The sequence below is a fragment of the Ascaphus truei genome, chromosome 10 (genome assembly GCF_040206685.1).
Source record: "Ascaphus truei isolate aAscTru1 chromosome 10, aAscTru1.hap1, whole genome shotgun sequence".
NCBI lineage: Eukaryota > Metazoa > Chordata > Amphibia > Anura > Ascaphidae > Ascaphus > Ascaphus truei.
In genome coordinates, this window is record NC_134492.1 from 39,776,886 (window position 1) to 39,802,159 (window position 25,274).

At 41.3% G+C, this 25,274-nt stretch overlaps 2 protein-coding genes across 20 annotated transcripts in view; one reads left to right on the plus strand and one right to left on the minus strand.

Moving 5' to 3' along the window:
* PIGC (phosphatidylinositol glycan anchor biosynthesis class C) overlaps positions 1-8,951 on the plus strand; it is a 28,117-nt gene extending 19,166 nt beyond the window's left edge. For 7 of the 13 annotated variants that reach the window (XM_075616742.1, XM_075616741.1, XM_075616734.1 and 4 more), the window contains one exon: positions 7,885-8,951. In XM_075616742.1, the coding sequence (XP_075472857.1) occupies positions 7,940-8,893 (954 nt within the window). In that variant the 5' untranslated portion in view covers positions 7,885-7,939 and the 3' untranslated portion in view covers positions 8,894-8,951. Of the gene's footprint in view, positions 1-918; positions 1,080-2,652; positions 2,820-4,569; positions 4,700-4,741; positions 4,812-5,873; positions 5,961-7,884 lie in introns of those variants that run through there. The other 6 variants (XM_075616730.1, XM_075616732.1, XM_075616731.1 and 3 more) reach the window with 6 other exon arrangements.
* The window catches only part of DNM3 (dynamin 3), a 292,881-nt gene that overhangs the window by 3,576 nt on the left and 264,031 nt on the right, over positions 1-25,274 (minus strand). For 5 of the 7 annotated variants that reach the window (XM_075616721.1, XM_075616723.1, XM_075616724.1 and 2 more), the window contains 3 exons: positions 4,725-4,825; positions 2,666-2,792; positions 1,201-1,349 (listed from right to left, as the gene is read on the minus strand). In XM_075616721.1, coding sequence (XP_075472836.1) covers positions 2,701-2,792; positions 4,725-4,825 — 193 coding nt within the window. In that variant the 3' untranslated portion in view covers positions 1,201-1,349; positions 2,666-2,700. Of the gene's footprint in view, positions 1-1,199; positions 1,350-2,665; positions 2,793-4,724; positions 4,826-25,274 lie in introns of those variants that run through there. The other 2 variants (XM_075616717.1, XM_075616718.1) reach the window with 2 other exon arrangements.

Genomic DNA, 25,274 nt, shown 5'->3' on the forward strand with positions numbered 1-25,274 from the left:
GTGTGCATTGAGGCTTCTTTATTTACTGCTTTGCTGCCATTAAACATTAACCATTAACCATGGTACATGTATGTACATACCACTGGCAAATACCCTGCTAATCCCTGTTCAAAGGGCCATGACACAATTTTCCATCCCATGACTGACAAAACCTCAAATATGGATTGTCACCATCTCGAAATCTTTTACTTCCACCTTTCTCTGCACACACAGGACCCGCTCATATGCCATCAATGAAAGAGAGACTGGAAAAATACATGACACAGTGACAACTGACAGCTTTGTCATGTTTGCTTTTCCAGTTAAAATATGTTCTCTTTCCTCGACTGTGTTTAAAATGTACTTAATTCTATGCTTTAGTGATGGAAAGAACATCTCTTACTTCACTTGCACAGTTAAAGTTGCGTAACAAACCTCAGTCCTACAAAAGCACGTGGATTTCATAACAGTAGAATATATTAAAGGTGCAGTCCCTCTTAATCTGTTCAAAATAATTTTCTTTTTCAAATTGCTTTTACACATTTTTTTTACTTCTGTTGCCAAAAAATCACCAGCTTTATCAAGAACAAAATTGAATTGCTTACAAAATGATGTTCTTGATAAAACGCATGCCCTTTTGCAGCAGTTTTACACCAGGAGACTTTGAGAAATCCCCCCTTACATGCTGTTGACAACACCATAAGCTATTTTTATACTGACATTTGAAGGCATGTTGTCTTGTCCAGAAATGAGGCTGAGGTGACCCGTGTAGATTAACTATACAGTAATTCAGATATCGCCCTGTTTACCAGTTGGCACGCAGGCCCCGAGCAAAGGATTATGTTATAGTGTTTGCACCCACGTCATGGGACATGTTTCCCAGGTGTCACATGTATATAATGGTATCCCTGAAATCTCCGCGTGTCATTTATCTTGCAGAATATATTGGCACCCTGTAACTAAACAATGACAATGCACAACAAGATGAGGATTGCTGCAAATCTTGCATGTGTACATGAAATAATGAAGTGAGATGTTAAAGACAGAAAAAGGATTTAAAGGGATTAACCACGAACACAAACCAATGATTGGAGCTGCTGGTGAGCCAGTTATAAAAACAGTGGTTTGTAAGTGGTGATATTGCTGCTTAAAGACACCTGTATATAATAAGTAGGGTTCATGGTAGAAGCTGTGGTAGAATATATAAGGTAGAGGGAGGTACACAAGGAAAGGGCTCACCGAGCTTTTAGCAAGCGCCCGTGACGAGGCTGGAAGACTGCTGCAGAGTGCTCCTCAAGCTGATCCACTCTCGCCACTTCCATATGTGGATGGGTCTCAAGCTGTACATTTTGCTCCTCCTGGGACATGAGCTGTATACACACACACAAATACACACACACAGGAATGAACAGTAGGCTCTGTTTGTCCTTCTGCAGAGCTGCTAATCATAATAGAGCCTCTATTGACAATCCATGTAAGAACGGATGGAGAAATCAGTCTCACAACATCATAAGAGAGCAAACATGGTATGAACAAGGGAATGTGTGTCCAGTGCACACCACCTTTTAAAATAATATAATTATTATTTGAACCCGACATTCTCCTAGTACAGGAATCAGTCTATTCTACACTCAGGTTGTAGTAGCTGTTCTCCAAATTCATAGCCCTAGCACAGTGGTTTCCAACTTCTTTTTGATTAAGAAACCCCATAAATACACACATATATATATATATATATATATATATATATATATATATATATATATATATATATATATATATATATATATATATATATATATATATATATATATATATATATATATATATATATTTAAATTCTGCGGGACCCCAACCCTCTCTAATAGTGCGTCTGAGATCAGGTGCATTGTGAGGAACCCCAACCCTCTCTAATAGTGCGTCTGAACGGATAAGATGGATGGACTCCACATTCATAAACCTGTGATAAACTTTGTATTCCTCTGCAAGTGTGCATTATGCACATATTATTCTGACTTCACAGGCAGTGGCCTTTTGATTACATGTTTTAAGTGTTTATGTCCTTACACACCACAATAATATTGGGGGTCCTTTAATAAATTGTATTAGACTATCTTTATATTATGTCTTATCTGTGGTGAGCGCTCTTTATATATATATATATATATATATATATATATATATATATATATATATATATATATATATATATATATATATATATATATATATATATATATATACACACACACACACACACACACACACACACACACACACACACACACACACACACACACACACACACATACATACATACATACACACACACACACACACACACACACACACACACACACACACACACACACACACACACATACACACACCAGTACAGTGTAGCGTTTCAGAACCTTTTGAATTATTACATTAAAAAATCTTGAAAATAATGATTGTGTCTTCAAATGTTAAATATGCTAAGTTTGCCTCAGTGAGCTTCAGGGGAAACTTGTTAAAAAACCCTAATATACTGCATTGTTGAAACCTCTGCGGTTATCTGAAGAAATACTGATTTAAAATAATATTTGGGGGACTTTCACAATGCAGTGAAGGTGTTTCTTGGCTGATTGCAACATCAGAGACCTCTTTAAATCTGCTCTTGGTGTTTCAATGGTTTCTTCCTTACATATTGAGCTTGGCTCTGCTTGAAAACAGATGTCACTAAGAAGAAGTTCTGCTCCTGCTGAGGGCTGGGGTCTGAGGATCTTGATGCTTGGTTGCTGGAAGCCAGCTCCTGGAGTGGACAGCGTAATCTAGGAATACACATAGTAAACAAGCCGGTGAGATGGTAAAGATCAGTTTAGAGGCAGCAGATGTAACACACAGACCTTGTGGACAATTTCTCCATTAACCGTTTTTAGTGCAACAAGGCAGGGGTGCTCAACTCCAGTCTCCAACAGGTCAGGTTTACAGGATATCCCAGCTTCAGCACAGGTGGCTCAATGGGAGGCTCAGTCAAAGACTGAGTCTCAGATTGATTGAGCCACCTGTGCTGAAGTAAAGAGCCACCTGTGCTGACGCAGGGATTGATTGAGCCACCTGTGCTGAAGCTGGGATATCCTGAAACCGTGACCTGTTGGGGGGGAGAGAGGAGGGCTTGAGAACTGGAGTTGAGCACCGCTGCAATACGGTACTTAACAATGTTTTTAATAAAGAGGAATTTTGTCACTAACTCCCAGCAATTAACCATTTCCATTTAAAAGACTGAGTAAATATCAATTTAGGGAACCCGTGTGACTCCTGTTGTTGCACAGGACCTGAGTGATTAAGTAATTGAGGACAAAGGGTTTCATTGTTTTCTAACAATCACAACATTTTTGTGTGTCCAGATGAAGGGCTTCTTCCCCTGTAATCATACAGTTAACGTCACCTATTGTTGTTCAAAGCCTCTGAAGCCATTGTTGTGAACATTTAAAAGACCCAGAGGTGTTGGCCTTTTCCTTCCAAAATGTTGGGTTGTATCCCTGATTAGGTCACGAGCGTTAGAGATAATGTTTCTCACACAGGGAGCAGGGGAAAGGTGGAATAATATCCAGATCGTGCGTCCTGTGCCGTATCATCACATTTCTCTCAGGTACACAACACCACAACACCCAGATATCACAAGGAAGGAATTCAGGTGCACATTTTAAGCAGCAAATACCTTCAGAAGTCCATATGGGTGTAACTCAGATAAACCGAGATCAGTTATTTACTTCATGAGGCGCTAACCTAAATAAACGCCTCTAAGTGATAACACTGCTTTAGTGAGCTTTGAAGATGTGTTGAGTGCCATTTTTGGCTGGAAAGGGCCTTGCGTTACTATAACGGACGTCCCTGCTAAAGATATGCGTTGTTAGAGGTGGTTCCGTTATAGTTAATAGCAGGGTTTAACGAGATGTTAGTTAGGTCAGAGCTAAAGGTGCCGTTACTCCCCTTACAGACCATGAAATATGGATTGTGCTGGAGAGATGAGTCTTATTTTATTAGCGTCCCAATTGTTTTATATACCAACCCCAGCACACCTTTAAACAACTCGTGGAGAGACCGCAGAGATACCTGGTATATATGCTAATTTAAGTCATTTAAATATACTTTGCATATCCATCTCTCAAAACCCATGTTTCAGGGTCTGAAGGGGAGTAACATTTAGGTAAGATAGGCTTAACGCAAGCCATGTTATTTCAAGCTAGCGACAGGCAGTGCTAACTGCACATGATGTTTAGCCTATGCTAATGAAAGATAACGGCTGTTAATTTGCATATAATTAGCTTTGTGCATATGCGCTAACCTAAGGAAAAATAACGCCCATTATTTTGCCAACAGTACATTATTAGCACTGAGTTAACAGACCTCTGTTGATCTGGGCCATAATGTTAGTGTGCTGCCCCCTGGTGGGGGGGGGGGGAATGTATAGTTTTAAAAAAGCAGGATTTTCTTCATCTCTAGCGTTCTACGGTAACCATGGTAACTTTTGCAATGTGCTCTGGGAAGAGTCCCGATTTTTACATCCTGGACACTTCATTTCAAATGCTTATCTCTTGAATTAAGTTTCAGATTAAAATGAAAAAAAAAAAAATGAAAATGTTGGCCAGCATGGACTGCTGATTTAAAGCCATCCCTATCTCCGCATACTCACCCATGTGTTAGGACAAGCCGCAAAGCAGTGCAAGGTTCGCAGGTGCGACTTCTTATTACTATCTTACCTTTTCCTGTGCTGTAGAGCCATGGGGGCAGTGCTGCTTCTTCTGGCTGGTCTTGGGAAACTGTCCAGTCTGGGTATCCTGTCAATGGTAAGAACAGCCACCTGGGAGAGAAACAAGACACATTAAAGGCAAAACACAGGCCAGGAAGCACACTTCAATTCTGCCCTTCAACTCATGTTATGCACAGCTCGCAAGGCTAACTTGAGCCACCCGACACACTATATACATTGCTATTGCTGCAAATGTCATATTTTTATGTCAATTAAAAATGCTTAATGTTTTTTTAGATATTTAATGGAATTCTTTCATATTTTGTTGTAATAAAACCTGTTATTTGCAGACAAATTGCCAGTAAACACTGAGTGAGTGTAATCTAAATGTGATGCTATTATTAGCCAAACAGCTAAAAGAATAAGACAATATGTATATGCTCAGAATGAATGTCACAGAATCCGGTGAAAATAAAATCTCACATTTTTCATAAAACACAAATAAATAAAATGTGCACTTCAAAGACTGAGGCCCATATTTACTAAGTGGTGCTATTTTCTTGGATACCTTCTGGCGCTGGGAGATTTATTTATGGCCCATTCACATGGAATAGCACAGCTTTGTAAATATTGCTTTGAATCTTTCTAAGGAAACCAATTACACTAAGGCCCTAAAGTGCGTCCGGTCTGATCCGACACTATTGCTAGGAAATATCCATTGACTTTAATGGGGCTTGTCATGCAATAGTGTTGAATCGGTGCTATCGCACGGAATATAGAATAAATATCTGAGATGCGTAAAAATATATATTAATTTATTTTGCCTAAGTGGGACTGCATCTCATTGCATTTTGACAAATAGTTATACAGGCAGTCCTCGGTTATCCACCGAAATACGTTCTGGGAGTAGCGTTGGATAGTGAAACCGTTGTAAAGTGAGTCCCATGTTAATCAGTGGCGGTGAGTGTTGAATAACGCATTTAGTTGTCGAAAAACGACCCATAGGGAGGCATTGTAAAGCGTTGGATATGCCATTCGTTGTAAAGTGAAACGTTGGATAGCGAGGACTACCTGTATTGCAACACATAAAATAAGCTGTTTTTCAGCAGCTTGCTCACAAGAGGGCAGTGCTGTTGGCATATTGCTCTTAGCCGTCCCTTCTTTTCTCTTTGATTCCTCTCCTTGGCATATGAATGAAGATACCAGGAAGTGTTACCGACAGCACACAGAGAAAATTGTCAGTGGTGTGAGTGTACTGTATTTGTATACATCAATATTTAGCTATGAGAACAGAGTTATACTGTATGTGTACCTGATACAAATCAATGAGATTTGGGGATTCTAGACCAAAACATTGATGTTTTATTTGTGAAAGTCTGACCTCCACTGCATCCATTTTCTTATTGTCAACATATGTTCATTTCTGCTAGCCTCAGTATACTCTCTATGGCTATGAAGGCATTAACCTTATGCTTTCTTTATGCTTTATATTAATTCCTACGATGTGGTGCTATTGGGGGGGACACTCCTATAGTTAATGATATTTATCATCAGAATGATTTCACATATGATGTGATGATTTATATTGCATTAGGAGTGGATGTCCCTTCTTTATAACTTCAACTGTGCAGTATTCATATTGGGATGTCATGCATGTTGTAATAGATCAGGAAGATGAGTGTACTGTATGATCTATTGGGGTTCTCCTGATATATATATATATATATATATTTACATATACACACACACACACACACACACACACACACACACACACACACACACACACATATATCCCTTTGCTTGTTTGATAGTGGGAGAAGGGTATGATATACCTTAGGTGGATATATTTATATACATTTAAATTAGCATGTAATATGTTTCTCGTCTGATTTGTTCATATTTATTCCAACCAGCTATACCTTATCTTATATTATCCATAGATAATGGTCACTGACCATGCTTATCTATAGTATTATATTTTTACCTGGTATATAACATTATTATACGATTTTTAATATTGTTTTTACTTCTATTTTTGATTTTGTTATTGTTTGTTTTTTTCTGATTGATTAAAGTTAGCTTTGTTCAATGTTATGTCAGCTGACCTTGCAGACCAATAGGAACGACGCTTCGCCTATGCGACCCATTTTCGGGACGCATGTTGATTACATCATTTCAGGCCGGTTTTGGCACAAATTTTAGCTTATAAAAATGTATGCTTATGTTTGTTTCCTTACACCTTGATAAAGTCCTATTGGGTGAAACGCGTTGGTGCGTTTCCTACACTTCCACTGCTAAGCTGATTGTGCAATAAACACAATTTTATTGAATCTGGAGTTGCCCCATATATTTTTGCTCTATTGATGCGCAGGCTGTGCTCCTTTCCTTCTACATATCCTCCACTCCATCCTGACCTGACACTTCATTGAAGCTTATGAATGAAAACCCTGACACCGCCTTGGACTTAGTGACACACTTTAAATGTGGTGTGCTATGCTGAAATGCACTGCCTGTTCATTTACATGAGTAAATGGAAATAGACTATAGACAATACCTAAATGATGTTATATAGTGAGTGTACCCACAATGTCTGCACTAAATTTATGAAACATACAGATCTTATGCACAAATAATACATTTTCAGGAATTTGTATTTGGTGACGACGTTTCAATATTAGTCCATCCTCATTCAACAATTGTCTTTGCAGTTTGGACATAGTTACTATTAGGTGACTTGGAATTAATGTTCCTCCATGGCCAATTAAAAAAGATTTATACATCTGTGTACAAGTAGAGGAGTTGTATTAAACTATACAATTGATATTTTCTGTTGGCAGTAACGTTTCACCTCATACGTCTGACCTTGAATAATAGCTGACTCATCTATTCATTTATTAATCAATGCGCTTCATTATATAGAAGTGAGTCAGTTTGCTAATACAACATAGGCACTCCTTGAATGCCTTACATACGAGGTAACAGGGTGCATGAGGTGTTTGACCATTTCGTGTGCGTATCCTCAGTTATGGCTATCCACAAACAATAAATCACATTGGGGTGACAAGATAGGAACTAATACAAAAACATCTATTTACACGCCTGCTTACATTATTTATAGCTATGATAAAACTGTACAGATTGTGACATTATGCTGTGCTCTTTTCTAGGTAGCGAAGCTTGTGTACGGTTTGGAGTTGGAGTTTCTCAACTTACAAGGGCAGCATGAGCCCGGTGCTCACAACGCCCAACCCAGGACACTTCACGGGTAGAACATGGAGATCAGGAAGTCATCCCCCAGACCCAGTGGGTGACCCTCCTGTCTGGAGGAAGGTTTTATATGAACGGCAGCCATTCCCTGATAACTATGTTGATCAGAGCTTCCTGGAGGAGCTGAGGAAGAACGTCTATGTGCGTCGGTATCACTATTCCGCCATGGTGGTTGAGTCCGGGGTAGTAATCCAGCAACTGTGCAGCGTCTGTGTCTTCTCTGTCATTTGGTGGTACATGGACCAGGGTTTGCTGTCTCCTCTGCAGCTCTGCGGGGTTGGACTGGCCTTCACACTTTTTGGTTACTTGCTGTTCGATGCAGTAGATCAGGGTGAGGGACGGAGAAGCAGTGGTCAAACGCGCTGGGCTGACCTGAAGAGTGCTTTGGTGTTTGCTGCTTTCACTTATGGTTTCTCTCCTGTGCTCAAGACATTGACTGAGTCCATCAGCACCGACACTATCTACGCCATGTCTGTTCTTATGCTCCTCGGGCACCTTGTCTTCTTTGATTATGGTGCCAATGCAGCTGTGGTCTCCAGTACTCTCTCCATAAACATGGCTATCTTCGCCTCTGTGTGCCTGGCTTCCCGCCTTCCACGCTCCCTTCATGCTTTCGCTATGGTGACTTTCGCCATCCAGATTTTCGCTCTCTGGCCAAGCCTACAGAGGAAGCTCAGGGCTAACACTCCCCGAACGTACTTGGGCATCACAGTTCTCTTTGCTCTCTTTGCTGTGGTAGGGCTGCTGAGCATCTCAGGCGTGGGATCTCTGCTGTTCTCCTTGCTCCTCCTGTCCGTGACTTTTCTCTGCCCGTACTGCCTCATCAGACTACAGCTTTTTAAAGATAATATTCATGGGCCTTGGGATGAAGCCGAAATCAAGGAAGACCTCTCTCGTTTCCTCGATTAGGAGAAACCTGGAACACTGTGATGGGGTATTCTATATATTAAACTTAATATGAAATTAACTATTTCAATAGTTGTATATTTGCTAGTGGGGAGGTTTTTGTCATTTAATCCTTTTTACTGGTGATAGATACTTTCCTGGGAAGGTTGATTTTAAATTGTTTCTAATCTATGGGTATTTTTAAAAATCTGACTCATCACACAAATCTAAGTGCTTAGAAGGAACATGGAAATACCTGTTTTGCCCCGTAATATGTATTTTACGGCATTTACGTGGAGCAATAATCCAATGGTAAGCAGTTTACCAGAGTTACAAACACAATTTGTGACTGGGTCAATAACCGTTTACATGTTGGAGCTTTGTTCTTTCATACATATTTGAGAATTGACCCGTCTTTGCCTTGATACATACATCACACTATCTCTGCAGGTATCCTCCACTGCAGACTGTGGCAGAATTACCTAATGTGCAGTACTCACAAACAACCACTAGAGGGAACCTACAATCCATATATCAAATGACTATGACATTTCTAACAGTATCAATACATTATTAGAAACGTGCTTTCTGTGCAAAAATAATTGTATTTTTACATTCTTTAAAACTTTAACGCCCTTAACAACTGGGGAATGTGAGTTTAGGCCACTAACAATGAAAGAGATGTATGGGGTCATGACTTTCCTGCAATTCTTTGCATTTAAGGTGCAGTTCCACTTATATATTAAACTTGTGCAGTCATGTAACAGCTTCTCTACCATTCCTAGATGAACTAAACTTAGATACTACATGAAAATTTAATGAATGTGAAAACATTTAGTTATTTTTATTGTCTAATTTAGCCATGGATTAACGCATAAAATAACACAGGGATTAAATGTTTTTTTTTACCAATACAATATTTGTGATTTACATGTGATGGTAAAACATGCAAATGAGTAACTACTAATGTCCTGGCGATTTTGGGCTACCGCCAAATAGTATTCCCATTTTTTTCACCTACTTCAGGCAGGTGTTAGGCCTGTCTTTCCTATGTACATAATGGCCAATATATAATAGGCAAGATAAGACCAGCCAACCAACAATAGGTGAAAAAACTACATACAGCTCAAACCCGTTATAACGCGAATCTGCTTATAACCCGTTATAAGCGTGGCTTCCAATTTTCGTATTTATGAATACTTTACAACACGATTATTGGTATCTTAATTGCTATATTGTACAATGCATACAATTGTGCATTATTTCTAACGCGAAGCCAGCGTGGCTCCGAATTTTCGTATTTATGAATACTTTACAACCTGATTATTGGTAATTTAAATACCATATTGTACAACGCATACAATTGTACATTATTTCTAACGCGATCCGCTTACAGCGCAATGTGATTCTTTGATCCCCAGGCACAGCGTTATAAGGGGGTTGAGCTGTCTTAACATTGCAGAACATTTACTGTTCATATATTTACCCCTTAGTAGCCCAAGTAACCAGCTAGCCATGGTCATCCCATGTAGATGTAGCCAGGTTCCCTTTTGTGTAGCGACCCCCCCCCCTCCTCTTACCTCTGCTGCCGGGGGCCACTCAATAGACCCGCCGGCACTTCTGGAGGGTGGGGGCCGAGCAGGGAGCACTCCGGGGCTCCGGAGGTCCCCGGCGGTTCCCGAGCAGGGCGCCGCCATGTTGCGCAACTTCGCGCATGCCCAGTGAGTCCCCGCATGCGGCGGCCAGCCAGGGACATTGCGCATGCGCAGATAGACGGCGCGAACGCTGGCCAATAGGAATAGGGCTCTAGAGAAGGGACTACATATCCCATGAGCCTAGGAGCGCCCCACATGACTCCAGGGAGCCAATAGGGCCACAGCATCTCCCTGCAAGGGAGAATTGATACATTTCGCGGGCTTGCAGCACGTTTGGCAGTTGGTGACCGGAGCAGCTAGGGGAAGGAGGTAGGGTGCAGGAGTCAGTGACTCCCTGCACTAGGCCAGCAGCCCCCTAGGCCCCAGATAGCCCTGAGTCATCAGTAGCGGAGTGTTGTAGGGACAGGCCCCAGGTTAGGGACCCTGCCCCTTATTATCCAGAGTCAGTTAGGGACACAGCGGACGCTGCGTTTCCATTCAGAGGTTTGGGCTCAGACCTCCGCTGCGGCTGCAGCAGCCAGCCGGGTGGGATCGCCCCGGACGGTAGTTCCTGTGTTCGTCAGCCTCCGGATCCTTTGTGAAGCTCCTTGGCAGGCCCGGGCACTGGAGTGCTCGGCAGGTAACCATCATCAAGTGCACCAACGATCCTATATTATTCATATAAGACATAGTGGCTGCGCAGTCACACATATTTATCTCACTTGCGGGTGGAGGACAATTGTGTGGGGTTACTGGACACGGGGTGATATCACCCGGTGAAAGGGGGATAGTGTCCTGCGAGACGCAGTAGTTAGTGTCTCCTCTAGGGAGGGACACCGGTTGATATTAGATGCCCAAGTACGTTTCTATGCTCACAAGTAAAGTTATTGGTTGTTTTACATGCTGTTGTGTGAAATATATATATATATTGTCCTGCGAGGATCACTCCCCCTCTGGTGGGAGCCATCGCAGGTGGAGGCGCTGCACCGAGTACGAGGTTACTCCTATTATTATACGTGCCCCAGGCTCCACGTGGCGGAGGCTTAGGCCCCCTGTGAGCCTAACAGGTAAAGCACCACACCTGGTAACATTAGGTTCCCCGCACACATATACCACATGCTCTTCGTTACATACATAATGATATTATTCTTCTTTGTGTTTTATTTGCAGGGTCTATGATGTATAGTAACCCCTTTGGTGCCCAAAGGCATTTCTATGTAATGCATTGGTAACCTCAGGCATCAAAGGGATTGCATACCCCATAAACTAGATTTGTAATTCAAATGTTAACTCCAGCGTTAAATGTGCCGCATTATTTTTTGCAATTGAATGTCAATTTATAGGCAAATTATGTTTCTGATTGTGCAGATTTTAGAAAGAGACAACTCTCGAAAGCTTGTCCTATAATATCGATGGTTAGTCCATATAAAGAAAGGTATCACCTGCAACTAAAGTACTCATTTACCCTGCAGATTGTAGGTTGATGATAATGAATAAAGTAATATTTGTGAAATAAAAGTGCATTCCTTTTTTTTTTTTACCATACATTGTATTGTATTGTATGTCTTTATTTATATAGCGCCATTAATGTACATCGCGCTTCACAGTAGTAATACATGTGGTAATCAAATAAATAACAGATAATATAAATAACAGATCATGGGAATAAGTGCTTTAGACATAAAAGTAACATTTCGGAAGAGGAGTCCCTGCCCCGAGGAGCTTACAGTCTAATTGGTAGGTAGGTAGAACGTACAGAGACAGTAGGAGGGAGTTCTGGTAAGTGCGTCTGCAGGGGGCCAAGCTTTATGTATCGTGATCAGAATATCCACAGTGCTATTCATATGCTTCTTTAAGCAAGTGTGTCTTAAGGTGGGTCTTAAAGGTGGATAGAGAGGGTGCTAGTCGGGTACTGAGGGGAAGGGCATTCCAGAGGTGTGGGGCAGTCAGTGAAAAAGGTTTAAGGCGGGAGAGGGCTTTAGATACAAAGGGGGTAGAAAGAAGACATCCTTGAGAAGAACGCAAGAGTCTGGATGGTGCATAACGAGAAATTAGGGATGAGATGTAAGGAGGGGCAGAAGAATGTAAAGCTTTACAAGTGAGGAGAAGAATGGAGTGTGAGATGCGGGATTTGATCGGAAGCCAGGAGAGGGATTTCATGAGGGGAGATGCTGAGACAGATCTAGGAAAGAGTAGAGTGATTCTGGCAGCAGCGTTAAGGATAGATTGTAGGGGAGACAGGTGACAGGCAGGAAGGCCGGACAGCAGGAGGTTACAGTAATCAAAACGGGAGAGAATGAGGGCCTGAGTCAGAGTTTTAGCAGTGATGTTTTGAATGTGAGGGGCGAATGTGAGAGAGGAGTCGAGTGTGACCCCTAGGCAGCGTGCTTGGGCTACTGGGTGAATGATTGTAGTTCCAACAGTAATGTGGAAGGAGGTAGTAGGGCCAGGTTTGGGAGGAAGTATGAGGAGCTCTGTTTTAGCCATGTTGAGTTTAAGGCGTCGGAGGGCCATCCAGGATGATATAGCAGAGAGACATTCAGAAACTTTGGTTTGTACAGCAGGTGTAAGGTCAGGTGTTGAAAAGTATATTTGTGTGTCGTCGGCATAGAGGTGATAATTAAACCCAAAAGATGTTATTAGGTCACCTAGAGAGAGTGTGTACAGAGAAAAGAGAAGAGGTCCCAGGACAGAGCCCTGGGGTACCCCCACAGAGAGATCAATAGAGGAGGGGGAGGTGTTAGCAGAAGAGACACTAAAAGTACGATGGGAGAGGTAGGATGAGATCCAGGATAGAGCTTTGTTCCGAATACCTAGAGTATGGAGAATGTGGAGGAGAAGAGGTGGTCCACTGTGTCAAATGCTGCAGAGAGGTCGAGTAATATGAGGAGAGTGTAATGACCTCTGTCTTTGGCAGCATGGAGGTCGTCAGTAATTTTAGTGAGGGCTGTTTCGGTGGAGTGAGCAGTGCGGAAGCCAGATTGTAGAGGGTCTAGGAGAGAATAGGTGTTGAGAAAATGGAGCAAGCGAGAGAATACAAGACGTTCAAGGAGTTTAGAGGCAAAAGGCAGGAGGGAGACAGGTCGATAGTTAGAAAGACAGGTAGGGTCAAGCTTGCTGTTTTTGACTAATGGTATGACTGTTGCATGTTTGAAGGAGGATGGAAAGGTGCCAGAGCAGAGGGAGGAGTTAAAAATGTGTGTGAGCGTAGGGATTATAGTAGGAGCTAGAGGTTTTAGGAGATGGGAGGGAATGGGGTCAAGAGGGCAAGTGGTAGAGGGAGAAGAGGCGATCAACAGCGACACATCCTCCTCTGAGACAGTGGAAAAAGAGTCAAGGAAGGCAGGAGGAGAGTTAGGAAGAGGTGTAGGATGGGAGGAAGAAACAGAGGGGATGTTCTGCCGTATGGATTCCACCTTTTCCTTAAAATAGTCAGCAAAGTCCTGAGCGGAGATGGAGGAAGGAGAGGCAGCTGAGGGGGGTTTGAGTAGAGTATCAAAGACAGAGAACAGTCGGCGTGGGTTAGACTTGTGCATGTTGATTAGTGCAGAAAAGTAGGCTTGTTTAGCTTGCGAGAGAGCAGAGTTGAAACAGGATAGCATAAATTTGTAGTGAAGGAAGTCTGCGAGAGTGTGAGACTTCCTCCAGAGGCGTTCAGAGGAACGAGTGGAGGAACGCAGCATGCGCGTGTGGGAATTTAGCCAGGGTCTAGGGTTAGAAGGGCGAGTGCGGCAGAGAGAAAGTGGGGCATGTAGATCAAGAGACGAGGACAAGACAGAGTTGTAGTTCCTGACCAGGTTATCAGGGTCTGTAGCTGAGCTGAGAGAGGAGAGGGAGGAGCGTAAAGTGGACTCAAAGTCAGGTAAGTGAATAGAGCGCAGGTTTCTGCAGAACCGGGGGGTAGATGGAGGTGGAGAAGGGGAGAAGCGAGATAGAGAGAATGAGATGAGGTGATGGTCAGAGAGAGGAAAAGGGGAAATGGAGAAATCAGAGAGAGAGAAGTTTTTAGTGAAAACCAGGTCTAAGTAGTGACCATCCTTGTGGGTGCTGGCTGCAAAAGGCCAAAAGAAGAGGTTAGAGAAAGAAAGCGGGAAGCCCAAGAGAGAGAGAGGGGTCATCAATGTGGCAATTGAAGTCCCCAAGGAGAAGAACAGGGGAGTCTGAGGAGAGAAAGAAAGAGAGCCAGGATTCAAAGTGAGAGAGAAAGGCAGAAGGGGGATGAGTAGAGGTAGGTGGGCGATAGATGACCGCCACATGGACAGGGAGAGGAGAGAAGATCTGGACAGTGTGAGCCTCAAAGGAGGGAAAAGCAAGAGAGGGGGGAATGGGAAGGGTTCGGTAACGGCAGAGAGAGGAGAGCAGGAGCCCCACGCCTCCACCCCTGCCATCAGGGCGCAGAGTGTGGGAGAAGGAAAGGCCACCATAGGAGAGGGCAGCTTCCAGAGCAGAGTCAGACTGAGTGAGCCAGGTCTCAGTTATAGCAAAGAGAAGCAGGGAGTGAGAGAGAAAGAAGTCATGTACAGAGAGGAACTTGTTAGAGAGGGAGCGAGCATTCCAAAGGGCACAGGAGAAAGGGAGAGAGGAGGGAGGGTGGCAGTGGATTGGTATGAGGTTGGAGGGGTTGACACCAGAAGGAGTAGAAGTTGCATGTGGGAGGCGAGGACGAGAGCAAGTAGAAATAAGACAGGGACCAGGATTGGGAGAGATATCCCCAGAAGCAAGGAGAAGCAAGGAGGAGAAGCATGGATAGAAAGAGGATATGTGAGGAGGATTTGTAGGGGTGTTTTTTAGTGCAGGGGATATAGCTGTGTGGTGTCAGAGGACGCAGGTAAGAAAGGAGTTCATGTGAGCTGAGAAGTGGTGAAGAAAGGAGAGATGGAGATATATGAATAGAGTTTGAGACATACTGAGGCTGGTAGAAATAAGTGCATAATTTGAGAAGAAGTGAAGTCACAGCAAATATAAATGGTAAAGGCAGCAATACATGCAATATTAACACAACTTTAACAGCGTTTAGTTAGTCTTAATGTTTGTTACTGTATGTAGCTGATTCTACAAACAGCAAAATATAATTGATATATAGTACATTACACAAGGGTTTTATGAGGGTCTCATTAATGGTTCAGTTGTTACTATATAAAGAACGTCAAAGTCGCACTGAGCAGGGTGAAGTTATAAGTCAGATCTTCCAAAAATGCACAAATGTTTTAAAGAAACCAATGGGGAAAAAAAGACATCAGTATTTCTTCAAAATAGAAATATATTAGAGAATGTCACCATAGTGTATATAATATACACTTACCTACTGTGCCATTTAATGTTAATGTTATTTTATTGTCATCTTTCATAATGCCGCAGGATATATCATGTAAAAATGCATATACACAACCAGGATATAGAAACACTACAACCCTAATATTAATAATAGCAGCAAAAAAACAAACCTAGCATTGGGCGGAGCATCTCATGAAGATACATGAAATATGAGTAAAAGTGGAACCCCTCCCCCCCCCCCCCCCCAACACACACAGGTTAAAAATGCAAAATAGACACATTTATTAAAAAAAGAATATAAAAAACAACGGCGCTAGAATATGTAAAAACACACAAGTAGATGTATAGTGCAGAGCACGTATATATATATATATATATATATATATATATATTTATATATATATATTTATTTTTGTTAAATAAATCATGACACAGTGTAATATGTCATGTGTTGTTGTTCATCTGAGGTTGCATTTACCTCATTTTAAGACCGGCTAAGGAACAGATGATTGTTATTATGTCCTGATATGTAAAACCATGGAATTCAAAGAGGGTGTACTTTCTTTTTCACGTGACTGTATGTCATGAAAAAATCTTAGTGATTAATACTGAAATGTTTATGCTGGAGAGATGCAAATTTAAATGAGGAACCAAACAAATCCACATGAGCAAAAAAAGTACCCGTATACACAAAGAGAAGGAAAACATAATGTGGATAATCCTAAACAGCAGGCCTCAAGATATACCAGACATACAAAACACTGATACGGTCTATAATGAAACGTAAACACTTCTGCTATTATAAGAGTAATCCTCCGGTATGTTTTATAATTGTTGTTGTTGATCTCTCTCTCTCTCTCTCTCACACAGAGAATGAATTGAAATAAACGCTGCCTTTAAATGGGCCGCTCAATCAAGAAAATGCTTGCTTCGCCAGATTCAGAAACAACTTTCACTGGCGAACATAACACGCCATCGCCAAGCTCCGATACACCTGAGTCTGATCGGAAAATCATCGCCATAGTGGGAACAAGTGTTTTCGGCTTCATTCGACAATTAATAGGCCCTTCCTGAATACTGCGAGGGCAAATCGCCAAAATCATGCCGATATTGAAACCCTGCCAAGAGTGCTTTTTCGGCGCTTACTGCAGGAGGCCCTAAATTTTCTGTCGCCGTCCCCTACAAAAATGTTGAAAGGGCCTGGCAAACAAATAACAAAATACATTTAGTTTCCACCAGGTGAGCAGCATTGTGAGCAACACACACACACACACACACACACACACACACACACACACACACACACACACACACACACACAATCCCCCCTACACACACACACACAATCCCCCCTACACACACACACACAATTCCCCCTACACACACACACAGACACAACCCCCCCCCCCACACACACACACACAATCCCTCCCACATACACACACACAGTCCCCCCCCCCCACACACACAATCCCCTCCCCACACACACACACAATCCCCGCCCACACACACAATCCCCGCCCACACACACACACAATCCCCCCCACCCCTCGGCCATGTAGGGGGGAGGAGGAATTACCTGTGTTCAGTGAAGGCCCTGTCTCTTCAGTGAGCAGATGAAGAGAGCACCTGCAGGCACAGAACTTGAGCCCAACATTCAGTGCCGACCCCCCTGTGCTCTCTGGTCCCCCCCTGATTGAGAGGTTTAGCAGCACGGTAGTTACACCATTATGAACCAGTTACTATAGAACAGGCACATTAAAGACCTTACATATTGTAACAGAAATGTATCTTGTGTCTATATGCTTCGCTTTGGCTATACTCAAACATGAACTATTTAAAAAAGCTGGTGAATTTGGTTACCTGCGACCTCCTTTGGTTCTTAAAAATGGCTGACAGTTTTTTATTCCTTGTAGGAAAGAGATATGAACGCAGCCGCTGAGCAAGTCACAAGCTGTTACTTTTAAGTCTCACTCATTCTTTACTTTCTTAAACGTATGTTTTGTCATATATGTTACACAAAAGTCTCCTTTGTTTTATTTATCAAATTGTCTGGGTGTCTGTCTATATGTAACATATCTGAGGAGTTAGTGGAAAGGTTCATAAGCTTCTCTGAGGTGGTCCATATTATATGTACTTAAGTTATATGTTAGATGTATGGAAAGAAGTTATGAATCAATAAAAAGAGAACTGGACGATATCATGGGAAGTTATAAGTCAAATGGGGAAATGGGAATCACTATGTAAAATCTAGCTCCCTGCATAGTATAACCGGCCCCTAAAGCAGCAGAGGTGAGTTGTAGTGACCAGTTTACACAATATTTTCTGTGTGTTAGGAACAGCACAGATCCGTGTGGTGCAAACAAGAACTAAAGCAAATCTGTACTCTGGGTGGTGAGTTGGTGCAGTTGAATACAAACATTACATATATTCTTTGCCATAGGTTAACAATACATTTCTAATTTAATTTGCTGTGTTTTTTTATAACCTTTACAGGAGACTGCTGTAGAATATCCCCATGAAACAGATGTTAGTGTTTAAGTTTGATCATATTAAATTGAATTGCAATAGAAAAAAGTGATATCACAGTATTTAACAAATTCTAAAATCAAGACTTTCCTTCCATTTCATTTGTTACCTTCTGATCCTGTGATATCATTGCTCAGTACAGATACAGTAGACAGTACACAGTGCAGGTGCTTCGTTGTATGGACTCTTTTAGAAATATTTATTCTTTGTGGTGTAAATATTCAGTCATTAGACCCTTTGGTTTACCATGTAATATAATTAAAATCTAAATAACATGGCTTCTTGCTTCTGTGACAAGGTCAGAAGTCATGGATTGAAATTAAGTTTTGTATCTCTCAATACCTATCCATAATATTAATGAATATTACAAAATAAACAATAGATCTGATACATTTTAACCATCGGCATTGCTGGAGAAATTAAAGGGATGGGTCGATCACCTCTCCAGCACTGAAGAGGTTACCATTTAATGATCTGACAATGATGTATTAACCGTATTACTGAATAGCAATGCATTGTCTACTCCAAAGCAAAAGGATAAGCTACAGTATATTACAAATAAAGGGGTTTCTCATATGTTAGTAGCTATTTTGTTTATCGTACTAGAAGAATCAAGATGCTTTTTTCTTACAAAGTACTATAAAGACACGGTTAAAATCACTGCATGTCCTTTTCTTTTACACATTATGAACTATTACTTTAGTGCTGCTGTGTGTGGAAAAAACCCCATTCATTTAACAAGTAGAGAAAATAAGAGTTTCTTGGGAACATGCTTAGGGTCCGCTATTTGTATTGTTCATTTTGTTTAAATGGGATATTAAGTGTTGAAGAGCTAGTAAAAGTAATTTTAAGGTTGTGTGCAAAAGCAAATGCACCATTGTGAAGTCACGCATACGTAGTCTCTAGAAAGAATGCAAATTACAAAGTGGAATATGCATGAATGATCATTACAATATAACCGTCGTTTGTATGGTGAAAGAAAAAAGGCTTCATTTGCTTGCAGTGGAAACATGGTTGCCATAGGAATGTAGACTGTTTATACTACACCTTCAACAGTCAACGTTCCTCTGCTACTTATCTGCAAATGCAACCTGGCTAGTTTCACACTGATCAATCTTGTGTTTCTTACCTTCCTGGCAACTGCAGGGCCATGGATGTCTGCCATGGGAACTGTGAAGAGATAGCACAGACAAAGGGCTTGAGCAAGGGCAAGATCCAGATCCAGATCCAGAAGCACACCTCAGTGAGAGGATGTTAGGGCCACTGCAGAAGGTACTTCTGTATGCTCAGGTGTTCCTCTTAGATACAGGAAGAGTACACTCCCCAGGGCAGTCCCTCCCACTGATTACATACAGAGCAGAATAACTAAAAGTGCTGGAGAAGACTTTGAGCAGAGAATAGGGAATAGGGATGTCAGAAAGATTACAAATGACTTCTATAATGGAATAGGTAAAAAAAAAAAAAAAGTTGTAGGTGCCTGCCCCCCCCAAAAATGTATTAAAACTTTTCAGCTACTGCATGACTTTGGGCACTATTGCTAAGCCTGATGTCTATAAGCACTCCTAAATCCTTCTCCATCAAGGATTCCCCCAATTTATCCCCATTTCATTTGTAAGTCGTCTGTTTATTCTTGCTTCCCAAACCTTACATTTATCTGTATTAAATCTCATCTGCCATTTACCTGCCCACGTTTCCAGTCTATCCATGTCCTTCTGGAGAGAAATTACATCCTGCTCTGATTCTACTACCTTACACAATTTGGTGTCATCAGCAAAGATGGAGATTTTGCTCTCGATGCCAACCTCAAGGTCATTAATAAACAAGTTAAAAAGCAGTGGTCCCAGTACCGATCCCAGAGGTACTCCGCTCACGACCCTAGCCCAACCTGAAAATTTTCAATTTATGACAACCCTCTGTTGTCTGTCCTTCAACCTGTTGTCTGTCCTTCAACCAGTTTTCAATCCAGGTGCATATATTTTAACTGAGTCCAATTTGCTTAATTTATACACCAACCTCGTGTGGAACCATATCAAAAGCCTTTGCAAAATCTAAGTAGACCACATCAACTGCATTACCCTGGTCTAAATTACTACTTACCTCCTCAAAGAAACAAATAAGGTTAGTTTGGCATGATCTATCCTTCATAAATCCATGGTCACTATTACTAATAATTTTGTTTTCCATTGGGTATTCCTAATATTATCCCGTATTAAACCTTCAAGTAGTCTCCCCACTATTGAAATCAGGCTTACAGGTCTGTAATTCCCCAGTTGTGATCTAGCTCCCTTTTTAAATATAGGCACCACACCTGCTTTATGCCAATTTTGTGGTACTGAGTCTGTGGAAATTGAGTCCTTGAATATTAAATGTAATGGTTTGGCTATTACTGAACTTAACTCCTTGAGAACTCTTGGATGTATGCCATCGGGGCCAGGTGCCTTATTTACTTTAATTTTTTCAAGCTGTCTATGAACTTCTTCCTGAGTTAACCAATTGTTCATTAATATGGAGGTTGTGGCTTCCTCCCGCGGCACTACAATTGAAATAGATTCTTCCCTGGTAAACGAAGAGGCAAACTATGTGTTTAATACCTCTGCTTTTTCCTTATCTCCAATAATCTGCCTGCCCATCTCGCACTGAAAGGGTCCTATATTTTCTTCCCTCATTTTTTTGTTATTAATGGTACTTAAATAACTTTTTAGGGTTGTTCTTACTGTGAATCCTTTTTTCATTATCCATTTTGCTAATTTGATTGCCCTTTTGCAATTGTTGTTACATTCCTTATAATTCTAATACTATGCCTCTGTCCCTTCTGACTTAAAGAATCTAAACGTCTGCCTCTTCTTTACCATTCCCTCCCCTACCTGTTTATTTAGCCACATTGTTTTTGACTTATTTTTCTTATACTTATTACCCAAAGTATACACTGATGAGTGTGCTTTTATAACAATGTTTTAAAGACTGCCCATTTATCTTCTACATTTTTCCCTGGAAAAGCATAATCCCAATGTATTACAGGCATACCCCGCATTAACATACGCAATGGGACCGGAGCATGTATGTAAAGCGAAAATGTACTTAAAGTGAAGCACTACCTTTTCCCACTTATCGATGCATGTACTGTACTGCAATCGTTATATACGTGCATAACTGATGTAAATAACGCATTTGTAACAGTCTCTATAGTCTCCCTGCTTGCGCACAGCTTCGGTACTGGTAGGGAGCCGGTATTGCTGTTCAGGACGTGATGACAGGCGCATGCGTGAGCTGCCGTTTGCCTATTGGGCGATATGTACTTACTCGCGAGTGTACTTAAAGTGAGTGTACTTAAAGCGGGGTATGCCTGTACTTATAGATTAGTCCTTTGTTTATTAAAATCTGCCTTTCTAAAGTTAAGGTCTTTGTTGAACCCAAGTAATCTGTTTTTTGATCATTTATTTCAAATGAGACCATATTATGATCACAGTTACCCAAATGTTCCAGGACTTGAATATTTGCTATTACTTCTACATTGTTTGATATTATGAAATCCAGTATTGCCCCTCTCCTGGCTCTTTCCTCAATAATTTGGGTCATATAATTGTCTTTAAGCACCCCCCAAAAACCTGTTTCCTTTTGTTGTAACACTAATTTCATTGCCCCAGTCTACAGTATGTCTGGATAATTAAAATCCCCCATTATGCAAACATGACCTAGTTTTGATGCCTTCTCCATTTGCAAAAGTATTTTAGCTTCCTTAATCTCACTGATATTTGGTTGTTCATAGCATATCCCTACAAACATTTTCTTTATACTTTTACCTCCACCGCTAATTTCTATCCACAAGGTCTCTACATTTTCATCATTCCGTTCATAAACATTTTCACTTATAATAGGTTTTAGATCCGATTTAACATATAAACATACTCCACCTCCTCTTCTATTTGCTCGATCCTTCCGAAAAAGGGAATAACCCTCTAAATTAACTGCCCAGTTAAGAGTTTCATCCCACCATGTTTCAGTAATGCCGATATCACACTGCTCCCTTGTAGCTATTAATTCAAGCTCTCCCATCTTATCTATCAGGTTTCTTGCATTACAAGCATGCATTTAAGGTTTTTTTCAGCCTGTACTATTATCTTATCTTCTCCTTCCTTTCTGCGCCAACTTGGTTTAGTCTTTAGAAGTTTTCTAGTATTATCTGTATTTACTATGAGTGTCTCGCTGCTTTTCAAACTCCCACTAGCCCACATTCTACCTCCATAACCCCTTGTTTCCTCATCTATTCTATTTAGTTTGTTATCTATTTCATTCCCCTCCCCCCTCCATCTAAACCATTGTTGGTTTAGTTGTGATGGTAATTTAGGTTCCTGGCTGGGAAGCCGAGCCATTGTTATTTATTAAATGTTTTTCTAGCTGGCAGGCGAGAGGTTAACTTCAGATTCTCCTGTAAAGACTGGATCAAGATTACCACCCTTCCCTCCTCTACCTGCTGTTAATTTATATGCCTATATTGTATATATATATTTTTATTAAATAAAAATAATCATTAAAATAAGATGTGGTTTATTTGTTGCAGCACAATATTGGGAAAGGGTTATTTCCGAGCAGATTGATAGTGGGTTATTTCTGAGCATGGTCTCAGGAAAGGTTACATTGTTGGTTTGGTTGTGATGGTAATTTAGGTTTCTGGATGGAAGGCCGAGCCATTGTTATTTATGAACTATGTTTCTCGGCTGGGAGGCGAGAAATTAACTTAATTATGTAATGGTTTGAGTTATGCATTGTTATAATGGTTTAATACATTGTGCTTTGGCCTTACCACCACCTTATTTTTGTGTCTGGTGTAACTTATTTCAATTAAGCCAAGTTTAGTTTAAAGGGTAATGCATTATACAGTTCCCATGAAATCATCTCAGTTTGCTAAGCTTTATTCCTTGTAAGGATATATTCTAAACAGTGAGTCCTATGGATTGAGTGCTGTCTTCTACATTTCTCTTTTAATTAGGGTGACCATATTTGTCCCAGCAAAAAACGCACATGCGGTCGCAAGCTCCGACTGCGCATGCACGAATGGCGAGCACTGATTGGTGTTTGCAGGCCGCTTATGTGCATGCGCGATCGACACTTGCCGACTTCCTGGAGCTTGCCGATCGCGCATGCGCACAAGTGGCCACAAGCGCTGGTCGCGTGGCCGGCAAGTGTCAATCTCGCATGCGCACAAGTGGCCACAAGCGCTGGTCGCGTGGCCGGCAAGTGTCAATCTCGCATGTGCACAAGTGGCCAGCTGGCATTGAAATGTATCAGCTGCATGCTGTTTTGAAGATTAAAATGCTGAAATAACTTTGAAAGCATCTCGGTTTGCTAAGCTTTACTCCTTGCAAAGATACATTCTAAGCAGTGAGTCCTATGGATTGAGTGTTGTATTCTACTTTTCTCCTCATCACCATCCTTGTAATCTGTGGGCAGCAACATTACAATAGAAAATAAACTTATGGCCACTAACCCATTAATCACCTTAGCTATAGTAATTAAGGGGTTAACCTTCCTCAACCCGCTACTCACCTGGGATGCCTAACCACCCTTCCCGGGGCAACTTCCCCCACCTTCCACTCCTGCTACCCATTGATTGGCACAGTGGTCAACCATTTGCCACTATAACAATGAATGGGCAGTCTATCAATAAAAAACAAGCACTGAATAAAATAAATTGCATTGCTGTACAAAAAAATGCCAATCAACTTTTACAGAAACAAAAGAGCAGGTAATTACATCATATTACAAACATGACAACACCAATGAATTATCCTTGCATTCCGTAATAAAAAGTTGTTACCTACAAACCAAATTGCGTTTCCTATTTTATTCTTGTGATACTTTGGCCAACAGAAGAGCGCTACACCAAAGTGATCCAATGTCTATGCAGGTGTTGCTTATGTGCAGTAGGTGCACAGGGTCTCTTACTTACCTTGTTTCTCAGAGTGCTAGCTTTCGTGCAGGGCTGGTATGGTAAACATTAGAAGAAACGATACAGGGCACCAGGAATTTTCTGTCAACTTTATTTACAGGAACACATTGAAATTTGTTCCTTGGTGGGCTCCCTTAACATTCCGCAAAGAAGCACATTCTTTCCCTTTGTTGTCACTATATATGCAATCCAATGCCTGGATGATGGCTGTTCCTTTCTCCACTAGGATCTCCAGGCAGGGTGCCCTCTTACATGAGATGCCAACCCTATCACCCTATCAAACCCACTCTGAGGTGATACTCTGAGGCACTGACTAAGGAACCTCCTCTGGAGTACCTGTCCATCCCCTCTGGTAAGTGGAACACAACTCAGGGCCTAAAATTTAGGAATGATACTTTCTGTAAAACTGGAAAATAACAAAGGGGTCCTGATACTAACACACATAGTTATAGACTCACAAGACGAACATTATTTATATTGAGATCCACAATCTTGGTCTCCTCCTGGGATCTAAACTAGAATATTTTATCCCCACTATATATACACCCCATAGTGACATCACTAATCACTATGGCTACTGGGGAGGGGTTTAGCATTCTATTTAATATCATATGTAAAGACATAACCAGACACCTTCTAAAAGGTGGGAGTGGCTAGGATTCTGCCCTGCAACTGCACGCCATGAGATGGGAGGCGGTTACTCTGTAGCTACCCATACAGTTAACACCTCTCCAGGGCCCATTAAGCCCTGAAGTAAGTACAAATCCCACGGAGGTGCTACATAAGAAAAATAAATGTAAGGACAATAATTCAACGTAAAAAAGGAAACCAAATCATATTCCGTTAACTTATTTCAGAAACTTGGTGGTTATTAATTTAACACAGGTCACTTCAACCTCTACTCTTTTCATGAAACATTGTCTCATAAAATGTTTCTATCTACCTCTCTCACATGTAATATTCTCACGAGTTTTCTTATTTGTTCTCGACTTTCACGAAATATGTTTACATATTCTGTTCA